Here is a 26,243-nt window from a genome sequence, read left to right on the forward strand (position 1 = left end):
TATTAGAGTTGTAAAATGTAATTGGGAAAATTTCAAGTAGTAGACGGAATGTGGACAAGAAAATGACCAAATGTCAGAGTCAGAGATGGAGATGCTTGTTTAGAAGTGGGTGTCTCCCACAACAATGGGTACACTAGTTTCCAGGAAGGGGGCAGAACTAGGCATGGTGGGCACCAGCAGGAGAGGACTCACAGTGTGACCAAAGGATTTGAAATCTGAAGTCAGAGCATTTCAGAGAGCAGGTTCCACTTATATTGACTATATGATCTTGGAAACTGATATGGTTTTTCTCTGTGTCCTCACCCAAATCTCATCTTGAATGGTACTCCCATAATTCCCATGTGTTGTGGGAGGGACCTGGTGGGAGATAATTGAATCAGGGAGGTGGTTTCCTCCATACTGTTCTCATGGTAGTGAATATGTCTCACAAGATCTGATGGTTTTGTCAGGGGTTTCCACTTTTGCATATTCCTTTCCTCTCTTTTCCTGCTGCCATCCATGTAAGATGTGACTTGTTCCTCCTTGCTTTCTCCCATGATTGTGAGTCTTCCCCAGCCACATGGAACTGTAAGTCCAATTAAATCTCTTTCTTTTGTAAATTGCCCAGTCTTAGGTATGTCTTTATCAGCAGCATGAAAGCAAAATAATATAGTAAATTTGTACCAAGAGTGCGGTGTTGCTGAAAAGATACCCAAAAATATGGAAGCAACTTTGGAACTGGCTAACAGGCAGAAGTTGGAAAAATTTGGAGTGCTCAGAAGAAGACAGGAAAATGTGGGAAAGTTTAGAACTTTCTAGAGACTTGTTGAATGGCTTTGGCAAAGATGTTGATAGTGATATGAACAATAAGGTCCAGGCTGAGGTGGTCTCAAATGGAGATGAGGAACTTGTTGGGAACTGGAGCAAAAGGGACTCCTGTTATGTTTTAGCAAAAAGACTGGTGGCATTTTGCCCTTGTCCTAGAGATTTGTGGAACTTTGAACTTGAGAGAGATGATTTAGGGTATCTGGTAGAAGAAATTTCTAAGCAGCAAAGCATTCAAAAGGTAACTTGGGTGCTATTAAAGGCATTCAGTTTTAAAAGGGAAACAGAGCATAAAAGTTTGAAAAATTTGTAGCCTGACAATGCAATAGAAAAGAAAATCCCATTTTTTGAAGAGAAACTCAAGCCAGCTGCAGAAATTTGCATAACAAGGAGCGAAGTGTTAATCCCCAAGACAGTGGCAAAAATGTCTCCACAGCAGCCCCTCCCATCACCAGGCTGGAGGCCTAGGAGGAAGAAGTGGTTTCATGGGCTGGGCCCAGGGTCCCCAAGCTGAGCTGTGTGCAGCCTAGGGACTTGGTGCCCTGTGTCCCAGCCTCTCCAGCTGTGGCTGAAAGGGGCCAATGTAGAGCTTGGAATTCAAATATAGACAGTCTGTGGTGCAAGCCCCAAGCCTTGGCAGCTTCCACATGGTGTTGAGCCTGCAGGTGCACAGAAGTCAAGAAATGAGGTTTGGGAACCTCCGCCTGATTTTAGAAGATGTATGCAAACACCTGAATGCCTAGGCAGAAGTTTGCAGCAGGGTTGGAGCTGTCATGGGGAACCTCTGCTAAGGACAATGTGGAAGAGAAATGTGGGGTCAGAGCCCCCACACAGAGTCCCTACTGGGGCACCACTGAGTGGAACTGTGAAAAGAGGGCCACCGTCCTCCAGATCCCAAAATGGTAGATCTACCGACAGTGCACCACGCACCTGGAAAAGCCAGAGACACTCAATGCCAGCCTGTGAAAGCAGCTGGGAGGGAGGCTGTACCCTACAAAACCACAGGGGTGGAGCTGCCTAAGACCATGGGAACCCACCTCTTCCATCAGCATGACCTGGATGTGAGACATGGAATCGAAGGAGATCATTTTGGAGCTTTTACTGCCTGCTGGATTCTGGACTTACATGAGCCCTGTAGCCCCTTTGTTTTGGCCAATTTCTCCCATTTGGAACAGTTGTATTTACTCAATGTCTGTACCCCTGTTGTATCTAGGAATAACTAGCTTGCTTTTGATTTTCAGGCTCATAGGCAGAAGGGACTTGCCTTGTCTCCTGTGAGATTTTGGACTGTGGACTTTTGAGTTAATGCTGAAATGAGTTAAGACTTTGGGGGACTGCTGAGAAGGCATGATTGGTTTTGAAATGTGAGGACATGAGATTTGGCAGGGGCCAGAGGTGGAATGATATGGTTTGGCTCTGTGTCCCCACTCAAATCTCATCTTGAATTTTACTCTCATAATTCCCACATGTTGTGGGAGGGACCTGGTGGGAGATAATTCAATCATGGGGGCAGTTTCCCCCATAGTGTTCTCATGGTAGTGAGTAAGTCTCATGAGATCTGATGGTTTTATCTGGGGTTTCTGCTTTTGTGTCTTCCTTATTCTCTCTTTGCCTGCCATCATCCGTGTAAGATGTGACTTGCTCCTCCTTGCCTTCTGCCATGATTGTGAGGCTTACTGAGCCACTTGGAACTGTAAGTCTAATTGAACCTCTTTCTTTTGTAAATTGCCCAGTCTCGGGTATATTTTTATCAGCAGTATGAAAATGGACGAATACAGAAATGTTATTATGACGTCTGAATCTCAGTTCTGTCATCTGTAGAATGGCAATGAAAATACTGACCTCAGCAGGCTGTACTGTGAGGAATCAGTGAAAACACAAATGTAGAAGGGCTATGCAGATACTAGCTGTTTTTACTTCTTCTTATTCTCTATTATGTCCAGAGGTGGTAGACTTCACTTTGCATTTTCTTCCTGTTGTACTTTTTCAGGCTATGCATTTCCTAAGTTTAATATTCAGGGTAGAAATTCCTTCCTTTTACAAGCCCTACATTTGCATCTTTCAAGGTTCTAAGAAAACTCCCTAAATAAGAATTGGAATGTAAATATGCCTATGTTCCTCGTATCCACATCCTTTAAAGTAATTATAGAACCTATGACAATAAAATGGGCTCCTTAGTTAACTAATGTTTCCAGGTGTAGTCCATGGTTTAACTATGTGGCAAAAAGTTGACACTCTTCTTATTAAGAAAGAGGGTCTATGCCCTTACCCTGAGAGATTGCCATGTAGGTAAGTTCACTTGTAGGTGCTCCAACTGGAAGTCCTAGCCTAACACTTGGGTGAGGATGCCTTCACACGATCTGAAACTCCAGCCAATAAATTATCCCTAGCCTTCTAGTCTTCTCAGCTAAGGTCCTAGACATTGTGGAACAGTAATAAGTCATGCCAACTGTGTTCTGCCTAAAGTCCTGAAGCACAGAATCCATGAGCTTAATAAAATGGTTGCTTCAATTCAACCTGTTACATTTCAGGGTAATTGTCATATAACAGCAGTAATTGGAAGAAACTAGATTAAGCAAATCTTCAGTTGAAGTAGGCTAAAATAGGTTCCCCAATTACAAATCCTAGTTTCTCAGAAGTCAGTTTGAAGAGACTAACATTGACCAAAGTAGGGGAAAAGGTAAGAAAATTTTTTTCCTTTGATTGATACGCAGCTTCAAAACCATAATCTTTCAACAGGAACTAGTCTTTGGGTTCCAAAAAAATTAAAAAAAAAAAAAAAAAAAAAAAGAAGTCTCTAGGACTAACTTCTCAGATGAAAAGGAACTCTTGAAATACCAAATATTTGAAAACAGACTATCCAAGATAGGGAGTTGAACATTTCTGATCTTAAATCAAGATAAAATATTTAATTAGCCTATACACTGACCCCAAGAACATCTGGAGTTTCCAGAAGGGAAGAATTTTCTTGTCACTTCTCTTCTAAAACTGACAAACAGTGGAGGATGATGTTGGCACAGAAGCAAAGATGGGAAGGGAAGGTTATCAGTATGGCTTTTCTGAGATTTCAAGTCCATAGATTAGAGAACATAGGCAACTGGAATGAAGTAGCTCCAAGTCTATTCATCTTCTTCAAAATGCAGAGAGTGGAGGGATAAGGAGACTTAGATAATTTCCTACTAGGAAAGTCGAAACAGATCAATCAAAGTGGTTAGTAAGAGACTTGGCAGACACTTAGAGAATGGTTAAATTTTCTTACTAAAAGTTCTCTTATTTTTCACAGGATGGATCCAAGAATACTTGGGTTGGCCAGCAGACCAAAAACTTATCTCTGGCATTAAACATACCTCAAGTATTATCTGGCAATGTCTTTTATATACTGAGAACTAAGTGATCTACTACTCACACTAGTTTTACATGTATTATCTCCCTTAAATATAAAAGTATTGAATATCTATTAAGCGTTCAGTATGCACCAGCAACTATATTAAGTGATTCATAAGGATTATCTCAATAGATCCTTATAATAAACCCATGGAATAGGTTCTATTGTTATTACCCTCATTTTACAAATGATCAAATGCAGGCATAAGGGAAGTTGAGACATTTACAAAAGGTCACATGGATAAGCCAAGCAGTGTGATTCCAGGGCTTATAGCATCAACCCCTTCATTATCCTGCTAGCCAATTATTTAATCTTGACAACCATTCAGAGATGCAGTAATATGAAAGGCTCAGGGATGTTAAGTGGCTTTCCCAAGGTCACACAGTTAACCTGTGGTGAATCTCTGCCTTATTTCCAAACTGACCTCAGATCAAGCCAGGCTGCTACAACAGCTTCCTAAGTCATCCAGCAAAGTAATTTCAGGTTGAATGAAAGCCTGGTGGATCACACTACAAATAGTTAAGATCTATTCTGAGATAAACCAGCCAAGAGTTTATTTTTCTTCTTATGGTACTCTTTCTGAATTTCAAATATTTTTTAGCAGTGAAACCATATTTCCCCCTTCACAGAACCCCAATATGTTTAATAGTTTAAAGTGATATTTTAGTAACACTTGAAATTTCTGTCATTTACTGTAATGTCAATCAATGGGAACACAATCTGAGAATTAGTGGCATCTTCACTTTAAAGGCATCTATGCCTTTAAGTGTATGTGTTGTAACATTTACAGTTAGCTGATCTTTGATAAGGGTGCCAAGAACACACAATGGAGAAGGATAGTCTCTTCAATAAATGGTGTTGGGAAAGCAAGATATCCATAAGCAGAAGAATGAAATTGAGCTCTTATTTCACATCATAATGAAAATCAACTAATAATGGATTAAAGACTTAAACATAAGACCTGAAACTGAAAAATTACTACAAGAAAATATAGGAAAAAAATTCTCAAAATTGATTTGTGCAATAATGTTTTTGAATATGACACTAAAAGCACAAGCACCAAAAGCAAACATAGACAAGTGACATAGTGTCAAACCAAAAAGCTTATGCGCAACACAGAAAACAGTCAATAGACTGAAAAGGGAACCTATGATATGTGATAAAATATTTGTAAATCATATATCTAAAAAGAATTAATTTCTAAAATATATAATAAGCTCATAAAACACGATAGTAAAAACACAAATAACCTGATTTTTTAAATGGAAAAAGGACCCAAATAGGCATTTCTCCAAAGAAGACGTAAAAATGGCCAACAGGTATGTAAAAAGGTGCTAAACATCACTCATCAGCAAGGAAATGAAAATTAAAATCACAACGAAGTGTCACCTCACTCCTGTAAGCATAGGCATTATTTTTAAAAAACAAAAAACAAAAAACAAAAAACAGCTAGGGTTAGTGAGATTGTGGAGAAATTAGAACCTTTTTACACTGTTGGTGGGAATATAAAATGCTGCATCCATTATGGAAAACAGTATGGCAGTTCCTCAAAAAATTAAGAAGAAAACTACCTCTTATTAATCAATCCCACTTTTGGGGTATATATTCAAAAGAACTGAAATCAGGCTCTTGAAGAAATACCTGTACTCCCATGTTCATTGCAACATTATTCACAATAGCCAAAATATGGAAACAATCCAAATGTTTATCAACAGATGAATAAGCAAAGAAAGTGTTGTATAAACATGCAATGAAAGATTACGTAGTGTTAAAAAATAAGAAACATCTATTATTTGCAATCTGGAAGACATTATGGAACAGAAAGATATGATGCTAAGTGAAATAAGCCAGTCACAGGACAAACACTGCATGATTCCTCTTGAGGCATCTAAAATAATCAAAAATACAGAAGTTGACAAAAGAATGATGGTTACCCAGGGACGAGGAGGGGGCATACAGGAAGTTGTTGTTTAATAATTGCAAATTTACAGTAATTCCCAGAGATGTGCTGTACCACATAATGCCTATAGTTAACAATAAGGTATTGTCTACTTAAATATTTATTAAGAGGGCAGATCTCATGTTAAGGGTTCTTAGCAGAAAAACAAACAAACAAAAATCCAAAGAGACACAAGGAAACTTTTGAAGATGATGTATATATATGTGTGTGTGTGTGTATGTGTGTGTGTGTATATATACACACACACACACATACATACACACTTATCTGGATTGTGGTGATACCAGTATGAGTACCACATATGTCTAAACTTGCCAAATTGTATGCATTAATTTTATGAAGTTTTTGTATAACAATTACACCTGAATAAAGCTGGAGAAAAATAAAATTTAGGGATGTGTGTTGTTTTCTGTTACGTATTTTAAATATTAAAATATATTTTAGAAAATATTCTGTAATTGGGATAGTGGTTGCACAGGTGTATACGTTAATCAAAACTCATCAAGCTAGGAGGTTTTTTTTTTTAACTTTTGAGTTCGGGGTACATGTGCATGTTTGTTACATAGGTAAACTTGTGTCATAGGGATTTGTTGTGCGGATTATTTCATCACCCAGGTATTAAGCCTAGTACCCATTAGTTATTTTTCCTGGTCCTCTCCCTCCTCTCACCTTTCACCCTCCAATAGCCCTATGTGTATGTTGTTCCCTGCTATGTGTACATGTGTTCTCAATATTTAGCTCCCACTTATAAGTGAGAACAGGTGATATTTGGTTTTCTGTTCTGGTATTAGTTTGCTAAGGAAAATAGCCTCCAGCTTTATCCATGCTTCTACAAAGGACATAACCTTATTCTTTTTATGACTGAATCGTATTTCATAATGTATATGTACCACATTTTCTTTATCCAGTCTATTATCAATGGGCATTTGATTCCATGTTTGAAGCAAGACTGTTGGCTGACTAGAATTACCTGGTGCTCATCTCATCTCCACAAAAAGGGACAAAAACAACCAATAAACAACTACTTGTCATCTAGAATAACTGAAGAAGTACACTGAAGGGCACCATAGGAATGGCAAAAGTCTCTGTGGAGTATGAAAGCCCAGGATAGAACCATAGAGAGGGAGGCAAGGAGTCTCACCTCTGCCACACTGTCTCTCCTGCCAAGATTGGCTCAGAGTTCAGGGGACTTCACCTTACAGGAAAAAAGGTAAGCTGTAGATCCCCAACAGTCCTCATTGCCCCTATAAAAATCCTTGCTATAGGAGAGACTCTGAATCCTCACAGATCCCAAATTCAGTTTGCAGAGTAGCCAATATTTGCATAGTTGTATTGCCACCGAGGTGGAAGCCACCTTAACTAACCATGATCTAAGCTGCTACAGCTCAGTGTCACCTTGAAACCAGACCCAGAAATGCTATTCTTCAGAAAGGAAGGGGAAATACAGACTTTTCCAGACAAGCAAATGTTGAGGGAATTCATTACCAGTAGACCAGCCTTACAAGAAATGCTTAAGGGTATGCTACAACTAGAAATAAAAGAACAATATGCATTATCATGAAAACACATGCAAGTATAAAACTCACCAGTAGAGGTCAATTTATAAATTAAACTCAGAATACCCCAGTGATATAATGGTGCTATATAAATCTCTTAATCCTCTACTATAAAGGTTTAAAGTAAAAACAGTCAAAAATAACAACAGCTAAGGAACACATAATGGATTTTTTTAAAGGTAAATTAAGGCAATGAAAATATAAATGGAGGGCAGAGAAAAATTCTAGAGCATCTTTAAGCAACCAAACTTAAGTTGTGATCAGCTTATAATAGTGTGTTATAACTACAAGACTCTTTGTATTAGCACCATGGTAACTACAAAGAAAGAAATTACGGCAGATGCACAAATGAGAAACAGAATGGAAATAAAGCTTAGCACCGTAGAAAACCAGCAAACCAGATGTAAACAACAATAGAGAAAGAAAGGAAGAAAGAATTTTAAAAACAATCAGAAAACAATTAAAAATAGTAGAAGTAACTCCTTATCTATTATTAACAACCTTGAATATAACTAAACTAAACTCTCCACTTAAAATGTATAGAGTGGCTGAATAGGTTAAAAGACAAAAAACAAAACCCAACTACATGCTGCCTATAAGAGACTGACCTCATTTTTATATGCAAACATGGACTAAAAATGAAGGGATGAAAAAAGATGTTCCATGCAGACAGAAACAAAAAGTATATAGCCATACTTATATCAGATAAAGTAGACTTTAAGTAGAAAACTGTAAAAAGAGACAAAGAAGAGCATTATAAAATAATTAAAAAAATCAATTCAACAAAGAATATAGCAATTGTAAAAATATAGGCACTCAATGAGAGAGCACCCAGATATATAAAGTAAGTATTATTAGGCCTAAAGGGAGAGGTAATCAGCAATACAGTAATGGTAGAAGACTTCAACACGCAATTCTCAATAATGTACAGGTCATGGAGACAATTTGACAGATAAATATCAGACTTAAACTGCACAATAGACCAAATGAACCTAACAGACATTTGCAGAACATTTCATCCAATAGCTGAAGAATACACTTTATTCTCAAATTCACATGGAATGTTCTCCGGGATATATCACATGTTAGGCCATAAAACAAGTCTTAAGCATATAAAGATCACACCAATTATCCTTTCTGACCACAATGTTATAAGACTAGAAACCAACAAAAAAAAGCTTCAGAAACTGTACAAATACATGGAAATTAAACAACATGCTCCTAAACAACAAATGAGTCAATGAAAAAATTAAAAGGGAAATTAAAATTTTTATTAGGATACATAAAAAAATGGAAATACATCATACCAAAACCTGTAGAACACAGCAAAATCAGTTCTAAAAGGGTCATTTATGGTAGTGAACGCATAAAAAAGAAGAAAGATTTCCAATAAACAACCTAACAGTGCACCTCAAGAAACTTAGAGGAACAAGAACAAACTCAACCCAAAATTGATAGAAGAAAGGAAATAAGAAAGCTCAGAGCAGAAATAAACAATATAGAGACTACAAAAAAAGATTCAAAAGATCAGTGAAATGAAGTTGCTTTTTTAAAAAGATAAAACTGACAAAACCGACAAAACCTTTAGATAGTCTAAACTATTATTAACAACTGTACAACAAATTTGATAACACAGAAGAAATAGATAAATCCCTGGACACATACAACCTACCTAGATTAAATTATAAAGAAATAGAAAATCTGAATGGACCAATAACCAGTGAAGAAATTGAGTCAGTAATAAAAATACATTTATCAAAGAAAAGCTCAGGACCTGATGGCTTTACTGCTGAATACACCAAACATTTAAGAAAAATTAATACCAATTCTCCTCAAACTAGTCCAGAAGATTGACCTCAAAAGCACAAGCAAAAATATACAACTGGGATTACACCAAACTAAAAAGCTTTTGCACAGCAAAGGAAACTATTAACAGTAAAGAGACAACTTACAGAATGGGGGAAAATATTTGCAAACTAGACACCTAACAAAGGGCTAATATTCATTCAGAATATATAAGAAACTTAACATCAAAAAAATCCCAAATTACCTGATTTAAAAATGAACAAAGACTTAAAAAGACATTTCTCAAAAGACATACATATGATCAACCAGTAAATTTTTAAAATGTTCAATATTATTAATTATCAGGAAAATGTAAATGAAAACCACAATGAGATACCTCACCCAGTTAAAATGGCTATTATCAAGAAGACAAAAGAAAATAAAATAAGTGTTGGCAAGGATGTAAAGAAAAGGGAGTACTTACACACTATTAGTGGGACTGTAAACTAGTACAACCACTATGAAAAATAGTATGGAAGTTTCTCCAAAAAATTAAAAATAGATCTGTTATATTATCCAGCAATCCCACTACCAGGCATATATCCAAATAAAATAAGATCAGTATGTTGAAGAGACATCTGCACTCCCATGTTTATTGCAGTATTATTTACAATAGCCAAGATATTCAATCAACCTAAATGTCCAATAACGAATGAATGGATAAGATAGTGTGATATATTTGCACAACAGAATACTGTCTAGTCATAAAAAGGAGTGAAATCTTGTTATTTGCACCAACATAGATGAACCTGGAGAACATCATATTAAGTGAAATACACCAGGCACAGAAAGACACTGCCTAATCTTACTTATATGTAGAATCTTTTTTTAAGAAAGTTGGTATCATAGAAGCAGAGAGTAGAACAGTGGATAGCAGAGGCTGAGAAGGGGTGGAGAGAGGGGTGGATGAGGAGATGTTGGTCAATGGCTACAAAGTTACAATTAGAAAGAATACCTTCTGGTGTTTTAATGCACAGTAGAGTGAAGACGGTTAATAGTAAAATGCTGTATTTTACAAAATAACGAGAGGAGAGGCTTTTGAAAATTCTAACCATAAAATAAATGATAAATGCATGAGATGATGCATATACTACTCTGACTGGATAATTATATAAAACATGAAATTATCTCCCATCAATATATACAGTTAGTGTGTCAATTAAAAGTAATTTCTTAAAAGTAACCATTCTACAAAATAACTTTACATTAATTTTTCATTTTGATCCTGAGCTAATTTTATTTAATTTGTTTTGTTTTTCATAAACTGAATATGAAAATTTATACTAACAAATTAAACTACAAGTTAATCCATTTGGAAAGAAAAACCTTATCAAGCTGAACATCTAAAATGAATGCATTTTGATGTATTTTATATGTAAATTATCTCACTAAAGTTGATAAAAAGGAAGAAATTGTATTTATATTTCAAACAAATAATTGCAGTACCTCTGAAGTAATTAGGCTACCCCAGAACACAATTTGGAAACCTTGAAATTCAAACTAACATTTGGTGAATCAGAATGGGGAAGTTGAGAACTGTTTGTGTCCCAAGGTTCAAATAAACAATGAAGAACTTCAATTCTCATTCCAGGAACTTCAATGGCTAAAAAACTTATCTAATCCCCAATAGCCAGCAAGGAAAATCTGCTACCCTGTCTATATTCTGTTGCCTTTGAAGGAGACAGAAGCGAAAACCAGGTGAATTTTCAGCAAATAATTCACTTTGTTTTGTATATGATCTCAGTGAGAGACCCAAGGAAGGAGGATAAACTCCAGTAGAGACCTGGAGTGGAGCAGAGAAGAGACAACTCTCAAACACTGACCATAGCTACAGGACTCTCCCTGTCTTATGTGGAGAGAAATAAAGAGGAGCATGAAGAAATTTACAGCCAAAAAGATGTACGAAAACAAAATTAAGCCTGATAGAACCATGTTAGGAACTACTCCATTTCCCTCATCCTCAAATGGCAGGAAATGTCCCTCAAGCATCCTCTCACAACCCCATGCAACATAGTTACTACAAATGCATATACAGTTTACACACAAACACATAAACAAAAACTCTTTTAGATCAAACTTCTTGCTTCAGGCACCAGTAATCCTACTTACATGTGAAAGGGATTAGCCTAAGGGGGTAGCTGAGTTCTAATGAGTTGAGTTCTTCTTCTTCTGCTAAATGAGAAAAGGATGGTTCTCAAAAATCCAAGTGTCTTTGGAGGGAGAATATGGAGAAATGGACCATGGAAATGAAATCCATCTAACCATTCAATTACAAACATCTACTGTGCCAAGGGCTGTGATAAGTTATGGGGATGCAAGAATCAATGAAGTAGTCACAGTTTCAGTATCCCAGAATCACTTTCCCAGTGACCTCTAGACTCATCTCCACTGCTCTGCTTCTAGCCATGGGACACTTTTAATAACTTTAATTCTCAGAAAAGTTTGGGCCTGAAAAAGCATTTTTTTAAATACAAAGCATTTTTCTCAAAGAATGACACATAAGCAATAATATGTTCGATAATAACACATAGTGAGCACTCACTCTGTGCCAGACACTTTTCTAAGCACTCTACATGTATTAACTCATTTAATCCTCACAGTGACTCTAATGAGGTAGGCACCATTATGGTACCCATTTTGCAGATGAGGAAATCAAGGCATAGAAAGGATTGAGCAATTCGCCCATTCTCACAGCTTATAATGGCTGGTCCAGGACTTAAGCTTAAACAGTCCAGCCCCATAGTCTGAGCTCTGAACTACTACTATGCCATGCACCACTGGGAACCTTTAGGAGGTCAGGCTAAAACCATATAATTTGGGGATAAGGGAGAGTTCAAATATTCCCCAAAACAGATTTAATTTCTACTAAAAATTCAGTTTTAAATGAATCAAAAAAGCTAAAGCAATGAGTGGGGCATTTCCATACATGTCAACGGAGCATGTATTGTTACTACCCTCTAATAAATCATTCTGGTAATTTCTTTTTCTTTCTTTTTTTTTTTAAAGACAGAGTCTCGCTCTGTCGCCCAACATTCTGGCAATTTCAGTCAGAAACTTTAAGAACGTTCCTACTCTTTATCATGATAATTTTACTTCTAGGAAAAAAAAAATCCTAAATACAGGGTGATGGGGGCCAGATGCCCCATATATATAAGAAATTTATCCTGTAATTATTCATAATAGCAAAGCTTTGAAAATTCATATCCAATAATGGAAAGCTGGTTAAACCAACTGTGGTAGATTTTCTATGTGAAATATTATACAATCATTTAAAATAATGTTTATGACTACTTTTGATAATATACATATACATACACATACACGCTTTATCATGAAATTATAAAAAGGGCAGGATACAAACTATAAATGCTGTATGGGTTTCACTCCAATTACTATCATATCATCACAACAAACACAAATCCTATGTTTAACAGATATTCTTTAAACCAATATTACTAAATGAAGCCAAACTAATAGCACAAACCTGGGAGATTTAAGTAACACAAAAGATGAGAAATTGCGGTGCAAACAATGTAAGTCCCCTACAAACCACAAAGGTGGACACTAATAGGGAAAATATGTATGTAAAGAGTAAAAAAACATAATTGCACAAGTGTCAAATAGCAAAATCTTGTCTTGGCACAGTTTGCATAGAAAATATCTGAGTTTTAATTGATCACGAACCACATGACCATTCTTAATGGAGTTATAGAAGGCATTAATAGAAGTAAAGAGTGCAGGTCCCTGATGTTATTGCTCAACTGTCTTCTCCTTTGATGAAATCCTCCATTGTACTTGATACCTCCTGGTGCCACATTTTAAGAGGCATGGATGCCTTACCTTATTTTACCATCCTGAGATCAGGGACCTACCAACACCAAGACCTTTATTTACCTCATGATTTTAGACATTAAACATAGTTTTTCTCTACAAAATGTTCAGGAATACTCACTCTAAAATCCATGGCCAGAAAAATGAGTGTTTAATTTTGGGAATGATTAAGAGTTTGATTTAAAGACAGGCTTAATAGAAGTAAATCCTGGATACAAAAGAGGGCAGATTCCTAGGGGGCAGGAATATCAATACCACATACTCCACATACTCCAGATCAACATGAAACACATGGTTTTAGATGAAGACATTGATGAAAGGAATAATTTGGATGCCTAGAACCAAAGGAGAGAAAAACATATCAATTTTATAGACTACTGGTAATTCGTTGGGTTATTCTGCCTCCACGGAGAACCGGATGAGAGGTGCAATGTCATGAAGACAACATGGGTATTGGAGACACAAAGATATGAGTTCAAATCCTAATACCACTTCTCACTAGTCTCGTGACCTTGAACATATACATTTCCTATGTGAATGTCAGTTTTCTCACCAGTAGAATGGGTTATCACAGTCCCTATCTTATAATACTGTCATGAGGATTATATGAATATGCATGTAATGACTTAGCATATGGTGCATAACAAACACTCTGGTGCTCATTATTCTGAGAGGAGGACAGTGAAGGATAGCAGGAGCACAGTTTTGAAGTCAGACAGTCTGGGTTCAATTTGTCATAGCTCCTTCACTTACCACTTGTGTGACCTGGAGCAAGTTACTTAACACCTCTGTGCCTCTGCACTATATACAATTTTTTTTTGTCTACTATACCTCAATAAAGATAGAAAAAAAAATAGGCTGGGCACAGTGGCTCACACCTGTAATCCCAGCACTTTGGGAGGCCAAGGCAGGAGGATTGCTGAAGGCCAGGAGTTTGAGACCAGCTAAGCAATGTATCGAGATTCCATTTCTACAAAAAATAAAATTAGCCACGTGTGGTGGCATGTGCCTATAGTCCTAGCTAGTTGGGAGGCTGAGGTAGGAAAATTCTTTGATCTTGGGAATTTGAGGCTGCAGTTTTCCCATCAAAGTTTTCCCAAATGGGAATCTGATGCAAAATCACAGTGGAAACTTTGTGAACAAGTGAAGAATTTGAGCTATGATTGCACCACTGCACTCCAACCTGGGCAACAGAGAGAGAGACTCTGTCTCTTAAAGAAAAAAAAAAGAGGATGGAAAAAATAAAATAAAATATAGATGAGCACAAGTTGCAAGATTGTTTTGATAATTAAATATGACAATATATATAAAGTGCTTAGGAGAGTACCTGATACATAGTTTAAGTACTCTCAATATACTGAAGGTATTACAAATAGATCATCATTGTCATTCATAAAGAGATAAAATAGAATGAAATTACAAAGGAAATATGATTTTTAAGGAGATAATTATCAATAGTGAGTCTAATTAAACATGCAAATAGGCACCCAGGAAAAGTGTCAAAAACACCTCCTTTGAAATGTTGAAGGTGAGTCAATCTAGAGGCAGAAGACTCCTAATTGTACATGTCCTCTCAAACCCTCCAATCTGTAGTTTCATCTTTCAAATGACCAGCATGGGACTCAAGGTACACTATAAAAACTGCTGGGGACCAATGCTCCATTTGAATGCCCAGAATGTGGCTTGCCAGTTCTTGAGGCTAAGGATGCGAGTAAGACTAATGTCATGGTGTTTTCCTCTATGCATGAAACCAGATGTTGTTCCTCTGGCTGATGAAATTATCTTCAGGGTATATAAGAGAATTAATTAAGAGCCAACACAGATTTCAACTCAAATACTTTTTGCTCATCTGTAACCTGAATTTCCCTTCTCGTGTAATTCTGTTTTCAGACGTTATGACATTGAAAATGTTGAGATTTTAATTATAAGGAATCCAATTAGTCACATATGCAATCCAGTAATCTTATTTTCCTATATCTAAGTGCATCACTTAAAAATTGAACATCATGGAACCATCAGCCTCTGGTCACAGGGACATAACCTCAGGCAACAAGGAGAAAATATTCTCTGGCTGAAATATTTGATTTTGTTTTCTCTTATATTCAATGCTCAGGGTAAGATTTCTAATATCACCAAGATCAGCTTAAGCAACGGCAGCAAAAGCCAAAATTGACAAATGGGATCTCATTAAACTAAAGAGCTTCTGCACAGCAAAAGACACTACCATCAGAGTGAACAGGCAACCTACAAAATGGGAGAAAATTTTTGCAATCTACTCATCTGACAAAGGGCTAATATCCAGAACCTACAAAGAACTCAAACAAATTTACAAGCAAAAAACAAACAACCCCATCAAAAAGTGGGCAAAGGATATGAACAGACATTTCTCAAAAGAAGACATTCATACAGCCAACAGACACATGAAAAAATGCTCATCATCACTGGCCATCAGAGAAATGCAAATCAAAACCACAATGAGATACCATCTCACACCAGTTAGAATGGCAATCATTAAAAAGTCAGGAAACAACAGGTGCTGGAGAGGATGTGGAGAAATAGGAACACTTTTACACTGTTGGTGGGATTGTAAACTAGTTCAACCATTATGGAAAACAGTATGGCGATTCCTCAAGGATCTAGAACTAGATGTACCATATGACCCAGCCATCCCATTACTGGGTATATACCCAAAGGATTATAAATTATGCTGCTATAAAGACACATGCACACGTATGTTTATTGCAGCACTATTCACAGTAGCAAAGACTTGGAATCAACCTTTTCTTTTTTTTTTTTTAAGAAATTATTCTTATTAAGGATGTGTTAAGGGGGAGGTATAAAGCAACATCAAAGTTTTCCCACATGGGAGTCTGATGCAAAATCACAGTGGAAACTTTGTGAACAAGTGAAGAAAACTGTTGTTTTTTATCATCTGTCATGCTAGGTGTTACCCATCCAAACGTTACAAGTCAACAAAGTGTGAACAGAAAATCTTTCGAGAAAGAAGCTTGTCTGTGATATCCAGAGAGAATGTTTTAATTGAATTAATTTTCATTTTCTAGCTCTGGTCTATGTCCACAACTGGGAGGTTAACAGTGTTCCGAGACCTAGCCAAGGGAGTGTGGGAGTATAGTCTACTCAAATGCCTCCAGGGGCCACTTTTGTAGGGCAAGTGAGTGAGGCAGGCTGACTAGCAGGAGGCACAAGCACAAACCTCATATTTTGTTAAAGAGAGAAGATGGTCATTATTACCAGCTCATTGTTGCCATAGGATTAAAGACCCCACACTGCCAGATTTTCTGTTTTTTTCATAAAAAAACAGAGATCTGGAGTTATGAAAACTCTCATGATCTTTAAGTTTTGGCAACTACTACAAAGCTTGTTGGAACACTGTGAAGACTAGACAAAATACGTCTGCAGGCAACAGAAAGGCCACCAGATTCAAGTTTGCAAGCTTTGATAAAGCAGAAATAACATGGACTTTGGAAGCAACCAGATTCCAGCTTTACTGTTTACTCGTTGTATGACCCTGGGCAATGTATTAATTCTCAAGCCTTAGCTATCTTTTCTAGTTAGTAAAGCTTTTATTGCAGAATAATTGTGAGGATAGAATGTAAAATATGTAAATATGTAAAATAATACATAACTGGCATCAACACAGATTGATGGCTACTTTAATTCATCACATAAATGTTAATATCACTCATCCCATTTTCATAAAAGTTCTAGGCTTTGGAGCAATGGAAAATTGAATACCTTAGGTACAGGTAAAATTGCTATTTTTAGTTTTATCCTCATGGTTTAATACATGAAAGGGTGCTGGCCCACTATTATCCCAAGCATGAGAGGAACCTGTTTTTTAGAGTTCTTCCACAAGCCCTGTAGCCCAGAAAATTCCAAAGCCCACTTCTCTGGGCAAGCTCAACAACATGGGCACACATTATCCCTTCTGTGCTGCTAACAGGGATGCTAGGCCATATGGTGACCAAATCCTACATCTGGGAAGTGGAGTGGGGAGGGGGAAGAGAAAGTGAAAAATAGTGGAGGGATCGGGATTAATCACCAGAATTATAAGGAGTTCAAACAACTCTACAGGAAAAAAAATCTAATGATCTCATCAAAAAATGGGCGAAAGATATGAATAGCTACTTCTCAGAAGAAGACATACAAATGGCAAACAAGCATATGAAAAGGTGCTCAACATCACTGATCATCAGAAAAATGCAAATCAAAACTACAGTGAGATATCATCTCATCCCACTTAAAATGGCTTGTATCCAAAGACAGGCAATAACATGCTGGCGAGGATGTGGAGAAAAGGGAACCCTTGTACACTGTTGGCGGGGATGTAAATTAGTGCAACCACCATTATGGCATGATTTATTTTAGTCCCCCTCCACATAAAGGTAACCTAGGCACCCTTGAGGTGGTCGTCCTACCACACATTCAGGGAAAGAAAAAGATTTAAGTCAAGATCTCATGTTGAGTCCTCTTTCTCAAGGTCACATGACTGTCTGAGACCCCAGCTCTCTGTCTCTAAGATTGTGTGAGATTACTGGACACTGAGGTTTTTGAGGACACAAGCCATGGTGCTCAACACATGCTGGGGTTAATTTAAATAGCTGTGTTGCTTTTTCACAGAGCTATTATCAGCAGGAAATAACATAAGTAGATGGATATTGTGAATATAAAATACTATATGGATATATTATTGCTACAAACAATAATCTTGTAGTAGAGTCCACTGATAATTGATATGTTACATACAACCACACTAATCATCACTAACAATAATTACCAACAACTCACCAAATCCCATGGTTCATCATAACATGTTTCCATATGGAATTGATCCAAAGGTAGGTAGTTTGCAGAATTACTTAGAGCTTCCAAGAAAGATCTCAATAATTGTGTATTAAAATTCAATGAAAAAATTGAATTAATATTGATTGAAGTAACCTCCTAGAACTTTGGAGTATAATTTGGGTGTTCCCAATGAGAACAAGTACTCTGCCAACGATAGGGTCACTGCCAAGGGCCACACACTTATGACCTTGGTTCTACCCAGGCATGCCCAGGAATAGAGCACATGCTCCGGTGAACTGAATATAAGTCTTTAGCTTACAAGAGTCCTTGCCTTCTGACTCTCTGAGAAGTGTTTGTACCACTCGATTATGATGCTTAGTTCTAGGAGCTAGTGAACACATCAGGACTCACCAGAAAGCAGGAAGATATTATTTCCACTCCTCAAAGGAAGATGAAAAGCATTCTAAATTATCATTACACTTAACTGTCACCATATACTGCCATCATGACATAGCCAGGAGTTGATGAAGAGGGATTTTTTTTAAAGGATATGATCCTAAATTAGGGAAATGAAAGGGTATGAAATGAAACTCTCAGTTTGCAATGTATTTCAAAGTCATAAGTTTTTTTATTCCCTCCTTTCTGTCAATAAAAATCATGGCCATTATTAAAGATTTACTATAAGTTTTCACCTAATAAAAATATTTCCGGCCAGGCATGGTGGCTCACACCTGTAATTTCAGCACTTTAGGAGGCTGAGGCAGGTTGGTGGACCCATCTGGTATGAGTAGGAAAAATAGAGGAGTTGCAGGCAGGGCTGGAAATGCTGCCTTGAAGGGTCCTCCCACTATGATCCAGCTTCTGCTAGATGGCCCAGTTGTTTGGTTCTGGGACTGCCATCTTCTCCTTTTGTCCCTCTCACCCAGAGGAGTGCTGGCTCCCTTAGAGGGTTGGGAAAAGGGCAGAACACTTGATTTGAAACATTTGCCAATGTCTGTGGTGTAAATACTCCCTGACTTGCAAAATTCCTGAATATTTAACAGTGTGCTCTCAGGAGACTATATAAGCTGATTCCAGCACATGACTGCTCCAGCCCTAAGCAGAGTTCCTGTTGTTCATTCCTGGGTTCCTTCACAGCCCCTATTTAGGTTTTCAGTATTTTCAGCTTCTTTGTTACTAATTATCTAATTATCTTAGCCACCTGGGATGCACTTTATTTTTATTATATCCTTACTGTATATTGTTAAGAGAGCAAAATTTGTTAAACTTCTTCTATAAGTACCATAATATAAATGAACCATATGACTAAGCAAGCTAGAAATTAAGCTGATATTATTGGTTATAGAGTGAGACTTTCTACATAAAGGAAGCTATGAATCAGTTTACACTGTGGCACAAGGTTCCTATCACTGTGCACAGGTGGCAAAGTTTGTGGTAGCTGTGTGCTATAGTAACACTGTAATAGGACACTTTGGAAAAATTATTTGACAATATATATCAAAAACCTGAAAAGCTTCCTATTATTTGTCCCACCAGTTCTACTTAACAGAACTATTGTAGGAACTCATCCAAAAAGAAGGGAAAATCCTTACGCACAAGGATGTTTATTGTGGATTACTTAAAATAGGGTATATCTGGAAGCTATTTCAAAGTGAAAAAATTGACAAATTTAAATCCATTTGATGGGATATTATGCAGCTTTGAAATTACAATGATCAGTATTATAGCAATGTGAGGAAAAGCACATACTACTAAGCAATAAAATTAGGAAAGAAAATTTTATAAGCATGATAATAATCATATGAGAAGATGCATGCCAGAAGAAAAAGGCTAAAATAAATATATACAAATAATAGTTGAATTATGTTAAGGGGTTATAAGTAGATGGATTTCTTGCCTGTAATTTCCAAGGAGTTACTTTTTTTATAACGTAGGCATTCCATTTCATTTTGTTAAATAAAAAATAATAAGACTTACTAACAAAGTCAATGAGAATATTTAGAAGGGGAAAGAAAAGATACTACACATTAAGACACCCGTGAATACTGTTTTATATTTACATTCTAAGCCTTCGATAGGCCTGAAGTTAAATTAAGATTCCCCAATCTGCCTATCTGCATTCATTTTCTATGTATGTTGACTCCTCACCTAAATTTCACCTGCTCACTAACTGCTATCAAGCCTTTCTTTCAAAAAAGTGGCTGATATTACATATCTACATACAATTAAACATGTTGCCTCTTTGGTCTTTTGAACCTTGTTTCTACTCTAGAGTGGAAGACTGTCTCTGAGAGCGGCACCTTCCGGCTGTTTATAAACAGGTGAGAGTAGTATTAAAGGCTTAAAGAATTTGGTCCTATGGATCCAAAACAGGTCTATTTGTGCTCTGATCAACATGGCTTCAAATCCCTTATTCTGAGTTCTTTATTTTCTTAGAATAAGAACTGCTTCCTCTGCTACATCCTCTTCTCCCTATTTCTCCATTTACATCAGCTAGATCTTTAAAAACAAGGCTTACTTAGACCAGGTACCTAGATGCAAAAAAAAAAAAAAAAAAAGGAAAAAAACCTTAAAATCAGTGCTCATTCAATTTGTTTTGAATTTTAAATAAACAAAACCTAGCTGCAGAATTCAACCTGAAATATTGCCACACAAACCACCAAAGACTGATACCAGTGTCCAGCATAATTATAAAATAGTAATAAAGATCTCAGGTTCTGGAGCTCCAATGCATGGGTTTAAATACTAGCTTTTCCACTTACAAGCTGACTGCTCTTGGGAAAATCCTTAATCTTTTTATCTTTCCATTTCCTTGCCTGTGAAATGGGGATAATATCTTGCAGAATTTTTGAAAGGACTAAATTGGTCATTTCATGTAAAGCACTCAGACTAGTGCCTGGCACTTAAAAAGTACCCAATAAGGTTTAGGTCATATTGTTTTAAGTTCTTGCTCCAAAAAATAAGTATTTCACAATGTGTCCCCTTGTTCTTCCCCGGGTACCACCATTAGTCACAGAAACATCTGGCCAAGTGTAGCACAGTTGATACAAAGAACCCCACTGTTTTTCCTAGAGCTTCTCTCCACTGGGTCCGTGATCAGTAAGAGTCTAGCAGGCACAAAAATGAATAAATCCTTCCCAGAATAAACTTTTTTAAAAAACCCAAGTCATCTCTTAACAACTTGGGGGCCCATCACTCTTTGAAGAATGACTCACAGAAATGCCATTCCATTCACACCACTGCCAAGGGAGCAGCTGCCTTGCCCAAGCGCAGCAAACTGTGTGTGTTAGGAAACATTCTGAGTGGATATTTTACACATGAGTTTTGGGGGATGTTTGAATGTGGTTTTGCTACCTTCCAAAGCTAGTTAAAACTGCATGCTGGCCTTATGAGCTTGTAGGCCCCCAGCTCTTTCCTCCTATTTCTGCCATCCCCATCTCCTTACTTCTGAATCTGCTCATGATTTCCACATGCAGGATTCATCTTTCTCCAGTCCTCAACCAACTCAGACTGAGGTAACCATCCCACTCAGCCACATAAACCCATGGGGCTTAGAATGAGTCGCTTCTTCAGTCCGAGGACTGAGTTTAATTATCATTGTTGGGTTTCCATGTGGCTCTCTTGGGTCTGCAACACTTCCTAGAATGTATGTTTCTCTACAGACTTATGACTTGTCCTGTGTCAGCTCCGTCCAACAGTCACCCTGTTTTGGGCTTGGTCACAGAACTGGACTTCAGTCTTGGTCCCTACTCCTCAGTTCTGGTCAGCTACCATGGATAGTAAATAGCTCCACCTAGCTCCCAAAACTGGAGTTTGCCCCTCTACTGCAGACAGATTTCATGGAACTGACTTGCTCATACCTGTCCTCTTGGTTCCCTCTCTCAATTCAGGACCTATGGATAGGACTCTCATCTACTGAGCTCATTCCATCTGAGTAGTCACTTCTCTCTCAACCCCCTAAAACCTGTTTCCTCAAAGCTACCATTCCCAAAATTCTAATTAAGTCTAATCTGAACTCTGCCTTGGCCACAAGACTTTGTCTCTGGAACCAGTTTTTGGAACTTTCTCACCCCAGCCCAGTCTGGGGCCTGGGTTCATGTCTGTTCCTGGTCCTCTTGCTACTTACATGTTGCCAACGAGTGGGCATAGGATGAAGAGTATATTGTGAGTATTTCTTGGTAATTAACAAAAACACCTAAAAAGTCTTAGGCTCATGAATTAAGGGTAAATGTCAAAATATCCACAACATCAAAACAGCAACATCAAAACATCATGATAGAAATGTGATCATATTCACTTATCAAATTTTTTACTTCATCAAAATAAACCACCTGAAGATATAAAATATCAAAACATTTTTGAGCCAATCATCCAGCCGTGCTTCTGTCCATTTCATTGGACATGCCTACCTCAAACCACTGCCCGTGAGACTGCATCTTGAGGATGACACAGGGGTCTGGTTTGGAAAGGGCATCTCTGTCAGAAATGCCTTTGCATGCCACACGCAGCTCAACTTTGGTCAGGCAGGGGCTGTTAAAGATTCCCAGTGTGTTGGCAGCAGACTCATAAATGTTGCTCATCTTCTTCATTCTGTTTTAGGCAAGTAAAAGAAGAAAAAAGAAGTACCAATCACTGCAATATTTGTCAAAGGAGAAAGCCTCCCAATCACCCTTCATAAAATGGTTTGACAGTTTCAAACATTGAAGGTATTTATCGCACTTTCCAACCTAGTGACACAGTTCCAGTGAAACAGATCAAAACAAACAAACAAAAAACAGGTGCTGGTGCACTTGGTTAAGAACACTATTTTCTTGTATGATTTGCATATATTTGCATAGTAAAATTTTTAGCCTGTGAAATAAAATTAATGAATTAGTTCAATAGGCTGCAAACTGTAACCCAGCTCTTCAATAAGTGTATGACTTGTGTGAAATTGTACAGATGATTGTTGGTTCATCAATTTAATCACATCTGAAGTTTTCAAGACTAAAAATCCAACTCAACTCCTATGTGATAGCATGGAGAAGTATATCGTTCTTTCTGAAGAAGCAGCCAAATTTCCCACCCCTAAAACTTTGCCCATCTTCTCCAAATGCCATCAGCAAGCCAGCTCCAAGACAGAGGCCCAGCATCTGAGTCCCTGTCCCCAAATGCATGAGCCTATTCTCACCTTTCCCTTTCCCACTCCCACCTGCCATATCAGAACTCAGAATCAAAAGGGAGAAAGTGATAGGGAGGAAAAACACAAAGCTTCCTATTCTGAACTTGTGGAAACAGCAGCTACATTTAAGCACTGCAGGCCCCCCACCCCTGCCCATCTCCATGTGATATCCTTTATAACAACACTTTGCATCCCAGAGTCCCAGTGATCCACCAGAGGCCACCAGTGCTCTCCTTCTCTGAAGAGGACTGGACCTGTAAGATTCTCTTAGGAGCAAAATTCAATACCTTGCTTATGGAATTCTGTGTCTTTGTAGATTCATTAGGGAAAATGACAATGGCTTCCTCAACCTCACATGGCATTGGGGCTCTGCAGTGGAATTTCTTCATCTATAAAATGGGAATAATTCCCCCTCTCTCTCCTTCCCTTCTTCCACGAATATTTAGTGAGCTTCCCCTTGGTACCAGCACTACACCAGGTTCAACTGAGTACAGTATGCCACCTCTTTTACAGGATGATGGCTATGCTTCAACATTACACATTACACACACACACACACACAATCACACCAACAGCATTTTATTGGAACACAGGCATGTTTATTCATTTATGTATTTATGTATTTCTCACACACACACGCGCGCACACACACACACACACACACACTCTCTCATGCACACCACCAGCATTTTATTGGAACACAGGCATGCTTCTTCATTTATATATTGATGTATTTACCTGCGGTTGCTTTCACTACAATGGCAGAATTGAGTAGTTGCAATAGAGATTGCAACTACCACAAAGCCTAAAATATTTATTATGTAGCCCTCTTCAGAAAATGTTTACCAACCTCAGTTCTAAAATATTAGGTAATGGAAATTTGTAGTTTTGGAGAGTTGCAATTCTGGTTTTCATATATGTTGGGAAATTAGTTTTAAGATGAAAACTGTTCTATCTTCTACCAAAGTGAACATTAATAGGGACTTTGGGACATTTGTTTTTTACAGATGAAAAAATTCAAGCTCAGAGAGGATTGGCAGCTTGCCCATATTATGCAATTATTCTAATGGCAGAGCTGGGACTGGAGTACCAGTTTTCTATCTGCCAGCCCAAAGCTATTTTTACCACAGGTAAAACCTTTAGCTAGAGAACTGTTCAAATATACCAAGGAACAGTGGATACAACAAATATCCTTGATTTATTTCAACCTCCGTACAGAGTCATACATCCCTTCTATTTGTAAATAAATTATATCCAAATACAGAAAATGCACAAATTGTAAGTCTGTAGCTTCAAAAACCATTTTCCCTCTATTTTTACAAGTTGTGAGCAGATCAATCACTACAGCAACATAGGTGACAGAGTATACAGAAAATGAAATTTACAACAAAGTCAAGGGAGGGAAAGAATCAGCTGGTGGGAAGATGGTTTTGTGTTCAGACAGGTTTGTAAGTGTGCTACAAACTCTCTTTATCAACTGTTTGGTAAGAACAGCTTATTCTTCAATAAATATCTTCCTGAGTTCTGCTTTTCCCAATGCATTAGCTGGCTCCTTGGAATCTATACTCCTCTTCTGCAGCCTTCACTGGCCTCTCCTATCTCCAAGAGCCATCACTGTCCTTCTAACTTTCCCTATCCTTATAGGCTAATGCCATGTCCATCTCTTCCAAATCGACAGTTTTAATATGTGTTAGGAAATACATATTGTATTTTTACATACATATTGTATGCAAAATACTATGCAAGCTACGATGGAATATGGGACGTCTCTAATATCAGTCTTGATTGTGAGGTATAATGCAAAAAGACTCCGTCAAGGAGACAGAGAATTCCAGATTCAAATCCCGACTCCTCCATTCACTGACCATATATCCTTGGCCAGGGTATTTAACGTCTCAGACAGTAATACCTATCTTGAAGAGTTGCTGTAAAGAGCAGATTAAATAATATATGTAATGTGATTACCACAATACCAGGTATATTGTGGATGCTCTGATAGTAGCAGCTATTGTTATTGTGTTCTGACTTATCTCCAGATAAAATCATTCATGCTTTCACTACCAACCGAAAACCTCTTAGATGTCTCACTATTAAGACCAAACTTCTATAAGTCCATTTAAACGTCTTCTGTATTTGAAACCTGCACAGTCTGAGCATACTACCCTCCAAGAGCACACAGTCATCTTTCAAATCTGTTTATCTGAGGATTCATACACATGAGTCAATAACTCTCACAGGTTCACAAGTCAGACAGTAAAACAATGGTGACAGCTCTTCTAATATTGTGAAGCTGCTTTATCAACTTCCTAAGATAGACAATTTATTCATCAATCAGTGTTCTTTCCAAAGCATCAGCTGGCTCTATGGGAATCCTATACTCCATAAAAGCCCTCTCTTGCTCCATATAAAAGATAGTCACATGTTATGTGCAATTCACAAGGCATCTGATGGGAATGGCAGGATTCCCACAATGCAGAGGGGTCAATTGTCTCATCCTCCCTCATTTACTCATTTCCAGGTTGTTACAACACTTTTGGTTCACATGGGTCTGGTTAAGTGAATTTTAGATGATAATATATAGTTTTAACTATCCCTACCTCTCCAATGGATTATTGCAAAGAAATCTTATTGAATGTAAAAAAAAATAATAATAATGTAGGCAACCAAACACCATGAAATAGCAGAGGTGGCACATTTTTCTCCTAGTCTGAGGTTCCCGTTGGCCATCATGCTTGCTTAAAATGGTGGCAATCTTATCACATGTGTTAATAATTGCCCAAGATAATTAAAACTTATCAAGACTTCTTGAAATATGGATTGATACATGCAATCACTATAGGATATTCTATATCAAGGTATGTAGTTCTTGCTCTGAATTATTAATGATAGTAAATT

General features: G+C 37.5%; 1 protein-coding gene across 3 annotated transcripts in view; it reads right to left on the bottom strand.

Moving 5' to 3' along the window:
• CPNE4 (copine 4) overlaps positions 1–26,243 on the bottom strand; it is a 505,143-nt gene that overhangs the window by 362,253 nt on the left and 116,647 nt on the right. For all 3 annotated transcript variants that reach the window (XM_050777959.1, XM_050777962.1, XM_050777971.1), the window contains exon 2: positions 22,597–22,777. In XM_050777959.1, the coding sequence (XP_050633916.1) occupies positions 22,597–22,776 (180 nt within the window). In that variant the 5' untranslated portion in view covers position 22,777. The remainder of the gene's footprint in view (positions 1–22,596; positions 22,778–26,243) is intronic.

The sequence above is a fragment of the Macaca thibetana genome, chromosome 2, assembly GCF_024542745.1.
Source record: "Macaca thibetana thibetana isolate TM-01 chromosome 2, ASM2454274v1, whole genome shotgun sequence".
Lineage (NCBI taxonomy): Eukaryota > Metazoa > Chordata > Mammalia > Primates > Cercopithecidae > Macaca > Macaca thibetana.